Source organism: Acanthaster planci, linkage group LG06 (genome assembly GCF_054643075.1).
Source record: "Acanthaster planci isolate LZ-2023a linkage group LG06, COTS_SCS, whole genome shotgun sequence".
NCBI classification, from domain to species: Eukaryota; Metazoa; Echinodermata; class Asteroidea; order Valvatida; family Acanthasteridae; genus Acanthaster; species Acanthaster planci.
Window position 1 is genome coordinate 18920115 of NC_141782.1, and position 18343 is coordinate 18938457.

The following is an 18343-nucleotide window of genomic DNA, read 5'->3' on the forward strand; positions in this document are numbered from 1 at the left end:
TGGGGAGATGGTAATATGTACGTACCACCTTGGTTGAAAGGGCTCGAGGGAGATTGTTAAATTTCCATTCCTTTTATTTGACACAGCTGAAAAAACTTTTACGACAGGTTTTGAACAAAACAGGAGAGAAACTAGTGCCTGGGCAACATTAGCGTATTCAAAAGAAGGACACGCACAGAAATGCTGTGACTCTTACAGGCGATTGTTGGGTCAATACACATGCATTGGAAACGCACAGCACAGAGAGAATAATGTCCAGGATTGACCTCTGTGGACAAGTTCCACCTCATTAACAGCGAATTTACGGTATCGAAGAGAAAACAAATGAAGTTTTCACAAAATAAATATGAAATTGGAGGAAATGCCGTTTGCTTTGCCACCAGAGCTAAATGTACACTGTATGACATTGACCTGTGTACCATCACTGGTGAATTCGGAAGAGTGGGTCAAAGGGGGGGACCTTTTTTTGGGTGTGGGGACGGGGTAGGGAGGACCAAAGCTTCCTGCACCCCTGAGAAGACCCCCTCCTTGAATATTGTGTGATTGGTTTGCCTGGGAGATTTGCTGACAAACAGTGCAAAAAAAGGTACTGGTGCACCACAATATCATCGAGAAAACAGTGTCTTGCACCCAGACTTCCCTCGTGGCCTTGTCAATGATTTACTTTTTTTTTTTCATGCTGAATGCCAGCACCCACCTACCTGCTCGTCGAGCTGGTTCCAGAAGGATTCCTGCTGGTTGAATCTCATCTCGGACAGTATGGTCAGGAGGTGGGCCGTTCTCGCCTCCTCCAGCTCCGGAATCTGTATACTGACCACTTCAGCTCCGCGGGATTCCAAGAACCTCACAGCTGATGGACAAAAAAGTATATTGAGTTCCTTTATTGTGCGAACACTCTGGGACTTAGTAAATAATGCTCAGGTCCAGTCTAAGCACAACAAAAAACAAAAATAAATTTGGTACACATCAGGAGACAACGGAAATTTGACAATTTGAGTAAAATTGAAGACCCATGGACTATGAGAAAACTTGTTATTGCGAAGCACACACTTTGTTAAGAAGCCGATGGAAAGTACTTTACACATCCAAATTTGTAACAATGAGGACCCTGGAATTTTGACAATACTTTGTTACTTTTTGAATATTTGAACTCGAGGATTGTGAACCAAATATTTACTGTTTTTGAAGTGGACCCCAGAAATTTGACCAGTGCTTGGCCATTATTGGGGCCTGTGCTCTCCTTCAAATGGCAGAGCTAGATACTATACTGTCCCCGGAACTACCATCAAGAACATGCCTGACAAAATGGCTGCCCGGACATATGATCAACAAGTCAAAGAAAATATGGAAAGGATGAATACATGTACTTTATTCTAATTATGCTGAGAATTTAACATGAAGAGTGGCAACACTGCAACTTAGAAATAGGATATTTGAGATAAGGACATTCCTAGGGAGTCTAAGTTCCATTTGAAACTTACAGTTATGCAGCATAAGGTTTTTGTGATATGCAAAATGTGGCAAAATGCATGGTCTTTGGGATAATGTGGACACAACTGTTTCCCAGAAAAATTAGGGAAGTTTACCAAACTTTCCCACTAAATCACTTTGAAATGAATGTTGAACTCCCTGCTTAATGTTATCATCCATACAGTGTCCTGGCTCCAAGCCTGCACTTTCACACAAAAGGAACTGTTTTAAACTTCAAACTTGGTTTTCTTGAAAAAAAAAAAGCATTTATTTTCAAGATGAGCTGCTTTGCTGTCACAAAGCAACAGCATGTTTGCATAGCTCATCTTCAGATGTGTATGTTCAGCACAGTCTAATCCCATCTTTCCCAATGAAAAAAAAAATCATGGCACTGTGAACTCCCAGAAATGAAATCACTAACATACCTTTTTCACAGCAAATCACAATTTCTGGATCAGCATGCTAAAGAAGAAAGAACACGTTTACATATTCACATTAGCCATGCAACAGCAAGAGATTTCAAAAGATATCACAGTGCAAAATAAAAGACTCTCTGAGTCCCAGGTACAGCAACAGACTTCTACAGAACAGCATAAGTCAAGTGATCAAAAGGTCACATAAATTTTGAGAAAATTGAAAACAGCAGAAAAAACTATGGACAAAAGTGGAATTTTCAAATTTGAGAAATGAAGCTGCGATTCTATTGGACTTCCTCTTTTGTGAAACCTACTGTGATTCCCTGATAACATTCAATTTATAAGTCACATGTACGACATACATACACGTATCATACATGTGACTTACAAATCTTAACCTGTTTGTATAAGATGCAAGTCCAACTTACCAAATACAACTTGTAAGTCGTGCGTACGAGTTACTTCAAGGAGGACAGAAAAATGTCTTTCCGCCATGTCTGCATACAGCTTTGCAGCATGGAGATCGAGGACAAGGGGCAGGGATAATGGAATAGGACAAGAAAGGAGGACAAGGCATGAGGACAAAAGATAACGGCAAAGGATGACGGTAGGAGACCAAGAAAAGAGGCAAGGACAACAAGGGACGACAAAGAAAAAGACACAAGGACAAGAGATTAAGACATGGAACCAGGACAAGAAACGAGGACGATGGACAAACGCATGGACCATGACATGGACAATGAATGGCACAGATGACAAGAAAATGACAAATTGAGACCTTGAAGTAAGCCTTGTCGATTCCCAGGCGTAAGCCCTTCAGGTCAGACTCATTAAATCCGTCCAGATCCATGGGGGGAGGCACCATGGGATACTTGTCACAAGGAGGAATCCCGGATATCACGGCTAGGAAAAGAAAAAAAACAACAAAACTAATTCAGCTTTTGCTCTTCTGAACATACGTAGGACAAAAAGCACCCCAAAATAACCAAACTAGAATGAGCGGCAAAGACATGAAAGTAAACCAGCTACACAGTCATTCATCTGTGAGCATGTACATGTATACCAATGACATGTTTAGAGCATGGTAAACTCATCATCAGTGCTGTACAAGAGCTGGTATGTAACACCACCATCACTTGAACCTGACGTATAGGCCTCCTAATTAAGGACATTCCTTAACACCTGAATACAAAGCTTGCCAAAGTTGGTTGGCCAACTCCAATTTGATACAGCACATTTTTGTAAAGGATCTGTGCTGAGGCTTTTGAATAGCTAACTCGCTAATTTTTGGGGCCCTTTGCCCTAACTTTCTTGATGGTTTTCAGGACAAGTCGATAACCCTCACTGAGGAGGGCACTGATGGAGGAGGCTACAGATTAGAATTAGTAGCCCAAAAGTCACAAAAGTTGCATGGCCGGGACGACTGTCACTTTGACCACGGACCATTTACCCAGGCATGTGCAACTCAAGCTCAGAGCTGGTTCGGTGCGTGTTACGGCTGGCACAATATCAAAGCAGAAATTAAATTGGATTATGTAACACTTTCTCTAATAATAAAACATACATTCCTGTCTACCACTTTGTTTTCTTGTAGTATTTTAAGTCGGGGTGCATCCTTTCTAAAAATATGCTGCTCAAGATGTTTCATCCTATACATTCTGAGAAAAGTATACCACAAAATTGGGGAATTTTGCCTCATTAAAACTTCGTTCGTCCTTGAAATCGATAAGTGAAGAAGAATTTTTTGTCAAAACGAATAGATTTAAGCATCGTGTCGGCGCGCCATCTCGGCATAACCACGGCTGCACTGTACATGCTGCATGCTGCAACCCGTGTCGTGTGGTCGCAAGTTTTTTTGAGAAAGTCGAGAGCGCCTGCGGGGGTAATAACAATCCGTAACACGCATGGAACCAAGGTCGCACATGTGTTTGCACTGGGGCCGCTTGCGGTTGCACATCCCTGGGTAAATGGTCCGTGCTTTGACCAGTAGGGTGTTGTCACCCAAATGTCTGTGCCTAATGTTAGTAGAAGACAAGGCTGCTCCATGGGGAGAGCAGGAGAAAAATGTGATTTTTTTTTGCATTATTGCAGATCTCTTTCTTTTCAACAACATGTAAAAAGCCCTAAAATGTGGCCCCATCCCCATCCCCGAAAATATGGTTTTTGGATCCGCCCTTTTAGTGTTTGCGTCAATGCACTTCAACCGCTGATACGGCATTCAATGGATTAGACTATACTCGATCAAAAGAACTGACAGTTGAAGTACTGACCATACATGATGGCAGCATCCCTGACACTGGTGCAGAGCGGGCCCTGAGCAGCTACGGTGGTAAACGTGATGGGGGACCCCTGCCATGTGACCCGGCCAAATGTTGGTTTTAAGCCCACCACCCCGCAAAAGGCGGAAGGTATGCGAACCGAGCCACCGCCATCTGTACCCATGGCAACCGGACACAGTCCTGTGTGACGGTGGGGAGAAGACAAGGGGTGGGGAGAAGACAAGGGGTGGGGAGAAGACAAGGGGTGGGGAAACGGGAGGAGGGATAAACAAATAGACTGTGACTTTACAAGTCACTAATCCTGACACTTCATGAACCTTTCAGAATCTACCCTGACGTTTGCAAGAATTTGAAGGATAATGAAAGATGAAACCTCACAATCATTTCTTTACAGGAGGTTGCGTTGCCCCTTGAGAATTTAAGAAGTCAACATGTCATCAGATTCCTGCACTTAGGAGAGTTTTGAAGAATTAAAAACGGTCCTAGTCCCAGAATTAGGGTGAATAATGAAAGACTCTGTGAATTCACAACGGAATGCTGGCTTGCACATTGCAGCAATGAAACAAAATCAACCTACAGGTACATGACTTATAACTGAAAAAAATACACATAATTGTGCCCCTGCGAACATTTGACCAGTTGAAGAAAGTTTAGCTATTGGAGAAAAAACAGGGAACATGTACTATTTAAAATGTTTCATGACAGTAAATATCAACCGGTTCTTATTACCATGCAAACCCGGCGAGGATTTGTCTCTATTTTCAGCACTGTGAGATTAAGGCCAATGTGGTGTACTTTACAACCTAAGCATGTTTTGCTGGTGGGTCACTTTAGGGCCAAACTTGAGTTACTACTGATCGTCTCTAGTGCCATACCTTGATGATAAAAACACAAAAAGACACAAGGCTTGAAGTAATGGTTGCCTTATCTCTTGAACTGTCAATGACAGAAGTTTAGAACAGGAAGTTTTGGTCTGTACCTGCAGCAACGGCAGCCGCAGAGCCGCTAGAGCTTCCACCAGTGAAGTGATTCACATTGTATGGGTTACGAGGTGTCCCATGGTACCTGAAGTAAAAAACACCACCCCAGTCATTTCTCTCACCTGTTCCACCTGTGTGGCCTTGGCCTTTGAACTCCGTATCGACATGCTTCAAATCATTTTGAAAATCGGGGACATGGATCAAGAGCCATTTAACTTGAACCGAGAATCTGAGTTTTTTCATTTGATGCAAACATCAAAAGCAGATTAATACCTTTATCTTTTAACACAAAAAAAAATCAGAATGACATGAAAAGCACGGTTCAGCTGATCTGAAAAACTAAACACTTTAATGGCCAGTCATAGAAAAACAAACCAGGGAGATGTGTGATTCATAATCGCAAAGCACGTCAGAGGACACTCCAAGTCACTCCACTTTTTGTCAAGGTAAGTTTATTCTCTTGAACTTGTAACTCTTTTTTAATGGAACATTCGGTGGGGCTTTACTTGCTGATGTTGATTCCGGTTGTTCCCATGCCGTTCTCCTGCATGTTTGTCACACCCACGATGACGGCACCACTAGCTCTGAGCCGGCTGATGACCACTGCGTCCTCCTCGCTGACAGATTGGCCCATGAAAGTTGACCCCTGTCGCAGGTGATGCCCAGCCTAGGAGCAGACCACATGACAACAAATCAAGCCCTTTCCAACAAACCAATGAGCTGGAACAACGGCAGAGTCTCGCAAAACAAGGCACTACTGCTCATCTAAAATTTGCTGCATAAATTACCCACCGGGGCTTGAATACTCAACTTTTCCTGGCTCTGGGAACTTGAAAATAAACCCCTTCATTTGTTTTACTGAATAGATCATCTGACATGAAGTAGTTGTTCCAAGGCATATGGAATGCTTGCATTGTAAAAACCAGTGCATCAGAACCATGTGCTAGAGCTCTACTTTTGATCACATGATGCAAGCACCCAATATAGATGTACAGTTTTCCTGAAGATGACAAGCACTGTTAGAGATTCTGATGCATTAATGCTATTATTACCATTAAGCATTTCATGTTATAAAACCAATGATTCTGCAAATGTGCCTCAGGCACTGCAGCTTAATACAAGCTTGAGAAACCTGTAGAGAGGAGACAATGAGAAGCTGTTACAATTTTAGAGGTAGCAGGAAAATCTCAGGGGAATGTGCTTGATGAAACCGATGGAATCAGGTATGGACTAAATGCCCAATCTATAATGTTGATCAACTCAGTAATTAAACCAAGAATGCAGAATTGAGTGGTGGGGAAAGAGTAACGCCAACCTGACATCTCCTCGTTAAGTTTTGTTTTGGAGCAATTTTCAGATACTTTCATTCACTCAAGAGTGTAAATACATATATCTTTTTTCTGATGGGAAAAAAATTGCTCAGAGACTACTGGTTACCAGCTAAAATGCCACGCAACATATGATGGCATTGAACCAGCTGGCCATGGTTCCCCGCCATTTTCCACAGCAATATCTTCTGCTTAGAAGCTCTGTAAAATTAAACCCTGGGCAGTGTCATAGGCTAATGGCAAATAAAAAAACTCACCACCCTAATCTCATCTTTAACACCAATTGGTATGCCATCCAGGACTGAAAGTGGTTGCTTGTTGGAAAACCGTTCAGTTGACTCTCTAGCTGCCTAACAGAAAAGAATCAGCGAAGAAGTAAATTTTACATAGCTAGATCTGTTTGGATTGGAACTGATGCCAACCAACAGCAGAGTTTGTGCTTCGTTATTTGTACTTAAACAGAGTTTGATCAGACAAAATGCCAATTTTTGTTTACTCACCTTGCGGATTTCATCGGTGTTGTACTCTATAAACGCCCTGAGTTTGGGCTCCATGTTCTCTGACCTTGTAATAGCAGCAATTATGTTCTCTGCTACCTTGCTTGGAGTTAACTTACCAGATCTAAAACACAAAATATGCACATGTTGTCAAATGAAAATATAAAATTATAACCAAACACCCACTCCGAAAAAAACACATCAAAACTCCTTTAACATTAATACATCTCCAGGTAACTCCTTCCAAAACTGTTATTCTTCTTTTTATAGAAAGGCCTTATACATGTACGAAAGTACTTTACAGATCTGCTGGCAATAAATAAAAAACATACTTGAGTTAACGTAACAAATAACTAATCCAAACCTACGTACAGAAATCAAAATTACATGTACTAATTCTGTGTTTCAATGTTGACCTCCTTTTTAATTGAAGAAGTGCTGAATTTATTCTTGACAAAAACTCATTTCATCTCATTGAAGAATGCAAAACACATTTTTTATGAGATAATTTGCACTGCATGGGAAACTTGCATTTTTATTTTCCACGTGCATTTCACAAACATGTATCTTAAAACTCTTCCTCATAATAAACTCTGAACACTGATTTATCCCCATTTGAGTCATCAACACCTGTTCCACACACCTGTATCCATCGTAGTAATCCTTTATCTCTCTGAAGCGGAAGTCTGATTCCTGCCTCTTATTCTCGCTCACCAGCAGGGGCTCCAGGTCTACTCTACCACCATTCCCACCCCCGCTCCCATCCTCTCTCTGCCTCTCCCAAGCAATCAGAGGGTACACGGTGGGTGGGTCCTCCATCAAGATGTCTCGAAAGAAAAACACATTTCCCTGTCTGAGAAACAAAAATTTTTGAAGCACTTAAGGTGACTATGTTAATTTCCATCTTATCAGATGGCCCATAATTAAAGACTTTTTAAAGGCTAAAACATTCCAGAACCCTCCAAAATTCCTCCTTAGAGAACAGAACCAATAGTACTTCCTTGAACTTCAAAGGACATCAAACCCAGATGCAAAATACTAGTGGCCAGCCTCCAGCTTTCCTCAGTCTTCAAAAGTCTGCACTCAGATTTGGAAGGCTCTGGATTTTAGAAATTTTAAGGTTAATTAAATGAAAAAATTCAGTTATGCCATGATTAAGGCTTGACTTTTCAATTATTCGACCTTCAATTCGATTAAATATTCAAATATTCAGTTGTACCGGCCAGCAGATTGTTGAACAAACCATATACAAAATCAATTGCATTATCGCACACAATTTTACATCAGAATCACTATAATAACGCCTCATTTTTATTTAAAGTCAATACATCATTACTACAAACAATACTGTCTTGGCACATTCATATTCCAGAATGGACTCTATATTGGGCTGCTGGGTATATCAGCTGCCTTCAAGTGTCTGGAATCTGCTAGAAACAAGTCTCCAAAGTGAAATCTTCTCATTTAAAAAAAAAATGCCCCTCCTTTTCCATGAATTCTGCATTTGAATATTCAAATTCGAATAATTGAATATTTCATGTCAAAGAGGCTCAAAAACATTCATGCACTACACAACACATTTTGAGCAAACGAAAAGCACCTGTCAGGAAATGACTTTTTACCCCAATTCTCCCCACAAAGCATACTATAAATCTCTTCAGAATTAATAAACCCAAGCTTTGCCAGAGTCCATTTTGTAACATTGTGACAATCATGCATTCCAGACTTGTACAGAGCTTTAAGCCTAAATGACACACTTTGCCCCGAGCTCAATGTTCCCGGCAGCTGAAATAGTGAACCACTCTTTAACTGGATTTAATGGCACAACAGGCAAGAGATTGCTTTGTTTGATGACTCCAATAAACTGAACCTTGTACTGCACATAGGCTTCATCCCTCCCCTGACAACAGGCAAATATTCTGTAGGACAGGCAGTTTTTGCTTGCACAGAGTTGCAAATCCCCCATTCACAGATAAGATTTATTTTTCACAAATCTTTGACACTGGTGGATAATCTTACACATACTGCCATCCCCGAGCATTCTGCACAATGGAAATATGGGCTCAAGTAGCACCAAGGGTCAACAGCCCAAAAAGTTTGCTGGGAGTGGACGAGCAATTTTTAACCACTGCATGAGAAAAGATGGGTAGTATATTTCAATCCCAAAAGAAACCCTGCTTGTACCTGCTGTCAAATACAAAAAAAGGCCATTGTAAATGCAGGACACATGTAACAGTGTCAAGATGCTACAAAATATTGTTTACATGCTCCAGTATATGGGTATTTCCAGAAATTAGGGGTACGACAGTGTAACGTTTTTGTGTCCCTGTTACATCTGACCGTTGTTATTTGACATGGAAATATCACCAGCATTGATTTCAAACTATCACTATTTGTTTGGCAGGTAATTTGCATTAATTCATCACTCTTGGAAATTAGAAAATGTGTTCTGAACTTAAAAAATCATATGTCAGGGTAGGCAAGTCTATCTTTGGCGCCAGGATTGCGACATACCAGTGCATGTACTGGTACTTGTCATATAACAACAGATGTTTCACATGTGACACTCGATGCCACCAGGCAAATTTGCTTTACAGTCAGTTTTGCATAAAAGAATGCACAGTTGTCGTATTAGTTTTAAGGAAATAACTCAGCGTGCCAATGGTTTTTATTCCCCAGAAATCTGCCCTGATTTTAGGCAATTTTAAACAAATTCGCCCACAATTTGAACATTTATTTCAATGTGCATGACCAGCTGTTTTCAAACGTCCCTAAATGTCAACATTCATGAAATAAAACCTGACTGGCCAAAATCAGATAAAAATTGGTGCACAAATGTGGAAAAGGTCATGCTTTATAGCAATGTACTGGTAAAACCCGTAATTAAAATGAACACCTGTGACGCAAAGTACACAAACACCTGTAAGTGCCACATGTAAGTGCCAGATGGCATGGATGGTAATTGGAAAGTAGAGAAAGCTACTCACTTCATAAAATGGTCCTTCAATCCGCTGACCCTGCCAAAATACTAGAGGTATAAAAAAAACCAAAATGTTGCCTAACTATGGGATATGATCTGCAAAATCCCTTCAAACACGTCACCTTACCAAATAAAACTAGTCCTTGAGATTTTGGGCAGAAAATTTGATGTTTTACTGCCATTCTTTTCAGTAATGTCTTAATTGTTAGTTTATGTTTTATATGTAAATATTTGCAATGTTCCGTTTGTTTTTGTGCAAGCTCAATAAAACGTTGGAACTTTGAAATTGATTGTGAAAACACACTGATAACGCCAGTTACAGACATCCTAGAATTGGGTATAAAACAGTTTTGACAACAGCAAGGGGTCTTCATGAATTACGTACACTAAAATGACAAATTTTAATGTGAAGGGCTTTCCCAGATCACATCACATATATGTAAACAATATAATATTTGGTGTTTGTTCTTTGCTACACTCTTAAGTAGTATGCGCTTGTACATGGTGCCTTGTAGGGTACGGGAACAATGGAAGGTACCCCACTCGACCAGCTTTGATCCTTGTGGGGTACTAAAGTGGTAGGAAATAGATATTTCAAATTTACTCAAAAAGGAGGAATTTTCAAGTGCCATTCATCTGTCACAAATTGAAGTGTTTTATATAAGGGACTTACGGTTGAAATGTCAACCCAGGAAACTGAATTTGGTTGAAATGCCAGTGATTTGAAATTTCTTCCGTGTTGTGTGGGAGTTTTGTACACGAGAACAAAGGAAATACCCCACAAATATACATACGTAAGGGTTGGGTGGACCTGTACATGTATGTGCAAATTAGGATGAAACATCACTGTTAACCATGAATCGACATGCAGACATGCAAGCTGTGTATACATGTACGTGTATAAACATCACAAAACAGGCTCACGATCCCTGTCGTTCTCAAAGCAGCTATGTCACAACGCAACTGCATTGGAGGGGAGTTTTCCCAAATATTGTACTGATAAAATATGGAGATGCACATGGCATCATCACTAGATTTGTAAAAATGCTAATGCAAAAAAGCGGGATATGATGGTCGGGACAATGTGTGCTTTAAAGCGGAACCGAAACAGAACAGCTGCATCCTGCTTGCAGTTAGACTTGAATCAAGTCAGACTTACGTTGCTCTTCCCAGTCAGCCATCCCTTCAGCCAGTACACAGCACACGGTCATTGCGCTCAGCAGACCGCTCGCATAACCCTTATACGGCGCCTCGTTTTAAAGCCTTTATTGTACAACGTGTGTTATACATGTACGTCATCAGTCAATAAGTGCAACTTGACAGATAAGCTAATCGAACCCCCCATTGGTGAAATTCGTCATTTATAATTGCATATGAACGACATGGTCCTGCATTGTGTATCGAAATTTCCACCAATCAAAGTACATGTAGTCAGACTTGAAATTTCAACCAATGAAACTTGTCAGACTTGTTCATTATAACGCAAGTATGAACAACGTAAAAATAAGTCTGGCAAAGTGATTGGCTGCTACCACTTTTGGTAGATGAGCCCAATCGCTGTGTACAAACGAATGACAGATTCATCGTTTGGGATTTCTCAACTCACAGTAACAGTGGACACAAGAGGACATGAAAAAAATAACACCGTGCAGCATTAAAAAACCTCAACAGCCAAAGCATAAGCGTTTATGAAGACAAACTTCACAGCGAATCCGGACTTGATCAAGTCTAGCTCGCAACAGAAAGTAAAAGATGGCTTTAATGAACAGTACATCACATGACCTTAACATTATTACTCACTTCAGGAAGCGACAAATTATGCAGTATGCTTGTGGCAGTGCTTTTGAACGGTAGAGGCAGTAGATTCAAAGGTGCACTTTTTTCAAACACAATTGACATATTATTCTGTGCTTTTCCGGACAACTCAGGCACTGTAGCTGTGATGTCATTCAGAGAAGACTCCGTTAAGAGTATAGGTTTTGCTGTTGAAATTGTGACACCAAAATTTGCTCGCAGAGCACTTTACTGAAGAGGAGCTTGTCGACTTATTGCCATGTAAATTTACCCACCAATGAATCCCAAAGGAAAAGGAAAGGGGGACAGGTCTGCACACATCAGTGCAGCCTGAATTTGTCTTCCTGGAATGACATCACCATTATGTTCAGCAATATGGAAAATTCTGAAGGGAACCAAAATACTTTTCAAATAGTAACAGGGTATATGATTAACTGAAACAGAAAGCTTTGCATTTTCAAGGGTTGTGATAAAATAAATTGCATTGCATTGCATTGATCCTCTCTAATGAAAAACAGGATGTGCACTATATGTCAAACCTTCACTTTCAATTTGGAACATTATAATTAAGGACAAATTAATTAATATCATAATTCAGGAAATGACACCAGCGCTGGCCCTAGGTTAATTGGTACGACTGGGCCAACCTATGCCGGATTTGCCACCCCTGGGCCAAGCCTGGGCCAATCTTCCGGTGGTAGCTTGGGTACCCTTATGGTATCCTGGACACAGTTTTATTGACTATTCAACTCCGGTGACAAACAATACCATGATGACATGGGCAATGCCTAGATTTTTTCTTGGGGAGGGGGAAAAAATGGGGACAAACCATTTTTTCCGGTGGGGGTAAAGTACAGCAGCGAACTTATAAACCATTAACAGAGGAGGAGATGAATTCTGACTGTTTTTAATAGGGATTTTCATCCCCTTTTATCACTTCTGTTTTACTTCTTTCACTTTTTCCACTTCATTACTTTTCATTATTTTTTTTGGAGGGGGAGCACCCCTTGAGATGTCCATTGACAGCCGATACTTGAGTTAAAGATGTACCTACCGAATTAACAAGCCACAATCCAAGTTTGGCAATCTTTCCACGAAGAGCTGGTCCTCCCTGTGCCAAGAACAAAAGCACTCTTTAAAATAACATGTACATGTAAAGCAACTTACGTGTAGCTGAATTGAATTTTCCACCTTGAAAGGATAGTTACCCAGAGCATCATTCCCTACTCCTATCCAGTACTTGCAATTCAAGTACAGGTACGGGTGTACAGGTGTATCAAACTTGCAATGTACATGTATCTGTTTAGTAGTTTGTTACCTCATGGCAAATGTACTTTTCACTGCATCATAAAAGTTGGCTTCACATTGAAGTTAGAATGAAGAAGAAAAATCTTCATAAAAAATGAATTGCGACCTCAAACTTGGCTGTTAACACTGAAATGCTCAGGACCTGGTCTTGAGCCATTACATTTGCGCCTTATTAAAAAAAATGAAAGTGAGTCTGGCACCACTCCAATTAGAAATTAAATTGAATGAATTAGATTCTGGTAACACAATCAAAATGGCTTCCCCCATGAATAACATCTACTGAACCTAACGTTAAATTGCGGGATATTTCACTTTCTTTTTGGTTCATCTGTGGCTCCGGAGGATTATTTTTTAAAGGCAGTAAAATTCAACAATGAACACGATCTCAAGTGACTTCCACGTTGTGAATTCACAAGGACGATACAAGGACCTAGATAAAGATTTGTCACAGCAAAATTGTGAAGTCAAAGTCTCGTGACAACACTCACTACGTATGTTCAGTTGCTGTGCTGGGTCAACAGCAAAAGCATTGTCTGTTCATCAGTCCAATAATTATCTATTCCACAGAAATGACAGGCCTACATTTATTTACGGGTAATTCCAGAAACTGGGGGCCATTATTTTTCATGTCCCTGTCATATCTGAAATATGATTTTGTATGTTCAAAACACATTTTCCAATTTTCAAGAGTGATGAATTAATGCAAACTACCTACCAAACAAATGGTGACAGTTTGAAATCGATTCCAGTGATATTTCCATGTCAAAGAACAAATATCAGGTGTAACAGGGACAAAAAAAGGTCACACTTTTGGACCCCTAATTTCCGAAATTCTCCTAATGCATTATTATTAAATCACCTGGCCAGCCCTGAGGTTGTAAGTTACGGGCTCATCAGCTTTGCCCAGTTTTCGTTTCTTAAACTTTCTCCTGCCTGCACTCCGCTCGGTCCTCCAAAAGAGCAGCAGGAATGTGAACCCCACCCCGCAGACTAAGCCTGCGAAGATCGACTGTAGTTGACCCGGTTGCTCCATTGATCTGTGCACGGAGGGAGAAAATGACTTGAACCTAAGCCTGCAAGCTACACGTACAATGTACCAAGGCCTGAAAGAAAGGAAAGTGGGGACGGGGTGTTGGCAAGACTTGGACCGGCCAGCCGAACCCTGCAAGCTCGGTGGTCGAGTGGTTAAGACGTCTGCAACCAGTAAGCAGAAGGTCGTGGGTTCGAGTCCCACCCGAGCAAGCTCATGAATTTTTTCTCAAGCTCTCGGACAACCACTGAGCATACAGTGTTTATGAATACATACGCTGGGTAAGGGCCAAAAAACCCGTAAAATATAAAGTGTTGGCAAGAATTCCACAATCTAGCCCCCCCCTTAGACACATTAGGCTGAATAGGCTCCTGCATGACGTCTATCGGCCACGGTAAATAGTAGGCATTGGCCAAAATATTTTCCAAGAAAACTTGAAACTTTTCATTCCTAAAAAGTGTTTCTTCATTAAATCGTAAAGCAAGGAAACAGTACAGACATTGCTTTGGTAGTTTGTAAGTCATATTGGAAGATTGTCTGATCATGCTGTTACATGTACATGTACACAACTCTTTTCGCCAGCCCGTGCTGGTGTTTACCGCAACTTTCAAGAAACTCAGTTAAGTTAAAGGCACATAGGCCTACCTCGTGCACACCATGAGCTAGTAGTACATGTACATGTATTTCACAGCAGCAGGAGCCTTTGACTTGAATTGGGAAGTTTGAATATTTGTGTTCCTGGGTGTGCGGTTTCTGGCTTTTGTAACTTAACTGAGTAACAAACATTACGAAGAAACACTTGTCCAACATGTCCAAGGGCCACACATAACTTTTGCTGGTGCCTGGCAGAGAGGCATCCAAGGGCCACACATAACTTTTGCTGGTGCCTGGCAGAGAGGCATCCAAGGGCCACACATAACTTTTGCTGGTGCCTGGCAGAGAGGCTTTTCTTTGTTAGGCCCTAGACCTACGTGTAGTTTAATTCAAGTTAAATTTCAACATCAGTTGTACAAAAGGTTTAGGCCTTAGAACTGAATCAATTCAAATAAATGACTGTTCAAATACTCGACCTTCAATTCAATCAAATATTTGAATATTTGATTGTACTGGCCGGTGGATTGTTGATGAACAAACTATATACAAAATCAGTTGCAATAGCACACAAAATCTCCCTTTACAATAATAGCTTTTCACTTTTATTTCAAGTTGAAATATTGTCATGAAGGTTTCATCAAATTATATAAATTTCAACAAAGTTTGCAGCAATACAGTACATCATTATTACAAAAAATACCATCTTGGCACATTCAAATTTTAACAGTTATTTCCATATTCTAGGATGGATTTTTCATTTGTTCATGTACATATACATGTATATACATTTGTACATGTATATTGGACTGTTTGGCATATCAGCTGCCTTAGTGCATGGAATCTGCTTGAAACTAGCCTCCACACTGAGATTTTTCTCATTTAAAAAAGGAAATTCTCCCTTCTTTTTCATCAATTTTGCATTTGAATATTCAAATTTGAAAAATAATAATAATCGAATATTTGGTAATTGATCGAATATTTGGATATTTAGTACAGCCCTATGCCATAGCCTAAGGCCCACATAGTTTACTTGAGCCTTGTACGGTCCAATCAGTCCCAACTATAATTGGGTCCGTCCCAGTTGGAGTGCTATACATGTAGTTGGGCCATCCCAACAACAGCACAGAGGTCCAGTGACAATGTGCATGTGCCAAGCATGTGCTGAAGTCATCGGCCCTATTTAAAAAGCTTCAAATCTCAGTCATACTGTTTACAATGTCACAGAAAAAGCCATATTTTAGATGAACTGTGTCAAGTGTGAGATGCATACGATAAACTTGGATAAGGTTGAGAAATTTTCCACAGTAATTGGTCATATGCATCAACAGTTGGGCCAGCCCTAGTCCGTGTAACTTGACCCTACAAAATCGCCTTTTTTAAAGGAACCAGGAAATGAATTTTTCTTAGAATCACTTTTTGTGTATCTCTGTACTCTTCTTCCATGTATGAAGACTGTTTGAAAAAGTGCACTGCTCAGTTCACGTAACTCAAAAAAGATGTCAAACATTAAAAATTGACCAAGCATTTCTGTACAAGTGAGGGCGCTTTTGCTTTGATGTAAATCCAGGAATACATGGTTCAGGTTGCACGTTTTCATGCTCAAATTGTGAACCCCAAATTTGCTATCTGGGAACATTTCTGTGAAAAGGATTTTTGCCAAATACTTACACAGCAATGAATTGCTAAAGAAAAGAAAATCTGCCATAGCAGTGGTTAAAAAACATCTAGAAATTCTCTGTGTACAAATCGGTGCAACATTGAGATGGAGTGCCTTGGATGACATCATAGTTCTGCTCATGAACATGCAAATATGTATTAGCATAAAACCAAAAACGCATCAAAATATGGGTTAAAATTGCAAAATAAAAACATAAAATGAGGTTAATTGAAACCTAAAGATGCAGTTTCAAGGGTTTATAGTAAGATGTATAAAAAATATTTCTATTTCCCAGTTCCTTTAACATTTGGAAAAGGTGATTTGTGGGGAGCAACTCGGACAAGGACTGTCCCAACTTTCAGTAGGCCTACTCAGTTTAACGTCAGTTAGGAGTAACAAGCCTTGTCAGTGCTTGTTCCCTCCAACATTTCCAACTTTATTTATTTTATTTATTGCTTATTTCTCAGGGAAGAACACGACATAAATACACTCCAACACGAATACCGCCACAAACAGATCTAAAAAACTGATCACACCCCTGAGGGATTGCCGAAAAAGCAAACTTAATCACTGTCTAGAGGCTCTCCTAAAATGTTAACAGTTACTAGGCTGGACAAAAGTGGGACTCGCAAACAAATAAGGCACAGTGGGGAAACAAAAAGGGAGGGGGAATAGTAAACAGAACTCTGAGTCTGAAGAAAGCTGTGTAGGCCTAAAGACAGAACTGAGAGAGGAGACAAACCACGAGGTATTAAAAAGGGGGGGGGGGTGACCACGGAGGGAAAGAATCAATGAAGCTGAGCTGAAGAGAAGATTGGAAATACTGTCTCATTTGTGACTTAACACAAATTAAAAACGGCAGGTCGAAAGCAAAGCCCTTAAAAAGGAGCGGTCCAAGGACAATCCTCCATCACTCATCGGTTAGTATGAGTTCATGCATTCGTATGAAAACTCATATCATTATCAGTTCATGCATTAGTATGAAAACTTCTTCGGGCCTAGCCTACTCAGTATATTATAACTTACTAGGCCTCATATGTGCAGATCATCATGCGTAAATGGACTGTCGACGTCTGGGCGCGCCAGCTTGCAACTTTAAGCTTTGCAAGCCAGCGTGACGTGCGATTTAATTAGGGATTCCATGTGTATGAACAGTATGATTCTCTGTCGTAATTGAGCCTCGTATACACCAAAGATTGTATAGCGCCGCGCTATACAATCTTTGGTATACATGGTATATAGCGCACCGATCTCTATATACTAACGGAGATCAGTGGTATAGCGCCACACATTGAAATTGGGCACTAGTTTGATCACTGATGATGATATGGCGCGCGAATAACGTTCGGCTAGGCTGTATGGGCGGCCATAAGAACCAAAATTAATTTTAACAAAAATAAAGGGCCAACAGAATTAATCTTCTTGTTCAAAAATCTAAATAATAAAACACAAAACAAGCAAAACCATTTGTGAAACAAATTATTAAAAATGTTAATTCAAAAATTAAAAGTAACTTGTCACAAAAAATAATAATCACGGGTGAACAACATTTTCTTATCAAAATGGTACATACAACAGAAAACAAACTCTAAAACATTTATAACAGAAATAATTAAAAAAAATAAATAACCAACATCTGAAAACAATATGCCCGAAAAAGTTCCCAAAATGAAAACAGTAAATGAAAACACAAAATAATTGAAAAAAAAGAAACAAACAAAACAAACGAATGGTCGCCAGCAGTTAACTTCGATTTTTCTCAACGAAAGTAAAGCCACTTTCTACAGAGTCGTGTGTAATTTAAGCCTCAGCCAAAACAAATTCAGATATACGGCCTCAGCTTACTTGACCTACTAGTCTTGATCCAAGACGTCAGTGATCGATAGTTGTTTTATTTCTGTTGAAGCGCGCCTTCGCACAACTAGTTGGCGCAAAGTCTAATTATGAGTCCTTTTAGGGGCGCACTATGCACGGTGTCCGCTATCAAGTACTAACATCTTGAAACCAAGA

The 18343-nt window shown here is 40.2% G+C and overlaps 1 protein-coding gene and 1 non-coding gene across 2 annotated transcripts in view; one reads left to right on the plus strand and one right to left on the minus strand.

The window, feature by feature from the left end:
• The window catches only part of LOC110983262 (uncharacterized), a 30826-nt gene extending 13306 nt beyond the window's left edge, over positions 1–17520 (minus strand). Inside the window, exons 1-13 of the mRNA XM_022242384.2 lie at positions 17360–17520; positions 13912–14089; positions 12799–12855; positions 9958–9998; positions 7614–7823; positions 6974–7094; positions 6731–6823; positions 5652–5812; positions 5145–5230; positions 4157–4345; positions 2665–2789; positions 1896–1932; positions 702–850 (exon numbers count right to left, since the gene is read on the minus strand). Coding sequence (XP_022098076.2) covers positions 702–850; positions 1896–1932; positions 2665–2789; positions 4157–4345; positions 5145–5230; positions 5652–5812; positions 6731–6823; positions 6974–7094; positions 7614–7823; positions 9958–9998; positions 12799–12855; positions 13912–14085 — 1443 coding nt within the window. The 5' untranslated portion in view covers positions 14086–14089; positions 17360–17520. The remainder of the gene's footprint in view (positions 1–701; positions 851–1895; positions 1933–2664; positions 2790–4156; positions 4346–5144; positions 5231–5651; positions 5813–6730; positions 6824–6973; positions 7095–7613; positions 7824–9957; positions 9999–12798; positions 12856–13911; positions 14090–17359) is intronic.
• Trnaw-cca (transfer RNA tryptophan (anticodon CCA)) lies at positions 14220–14294 on the plus strand. The gene has a single exon. It is a non-coding gene; the product is annotated as a tRNA-Trp (tRNA).
• Positions 17521–18343: the final 823 nt, after the last annotated feature.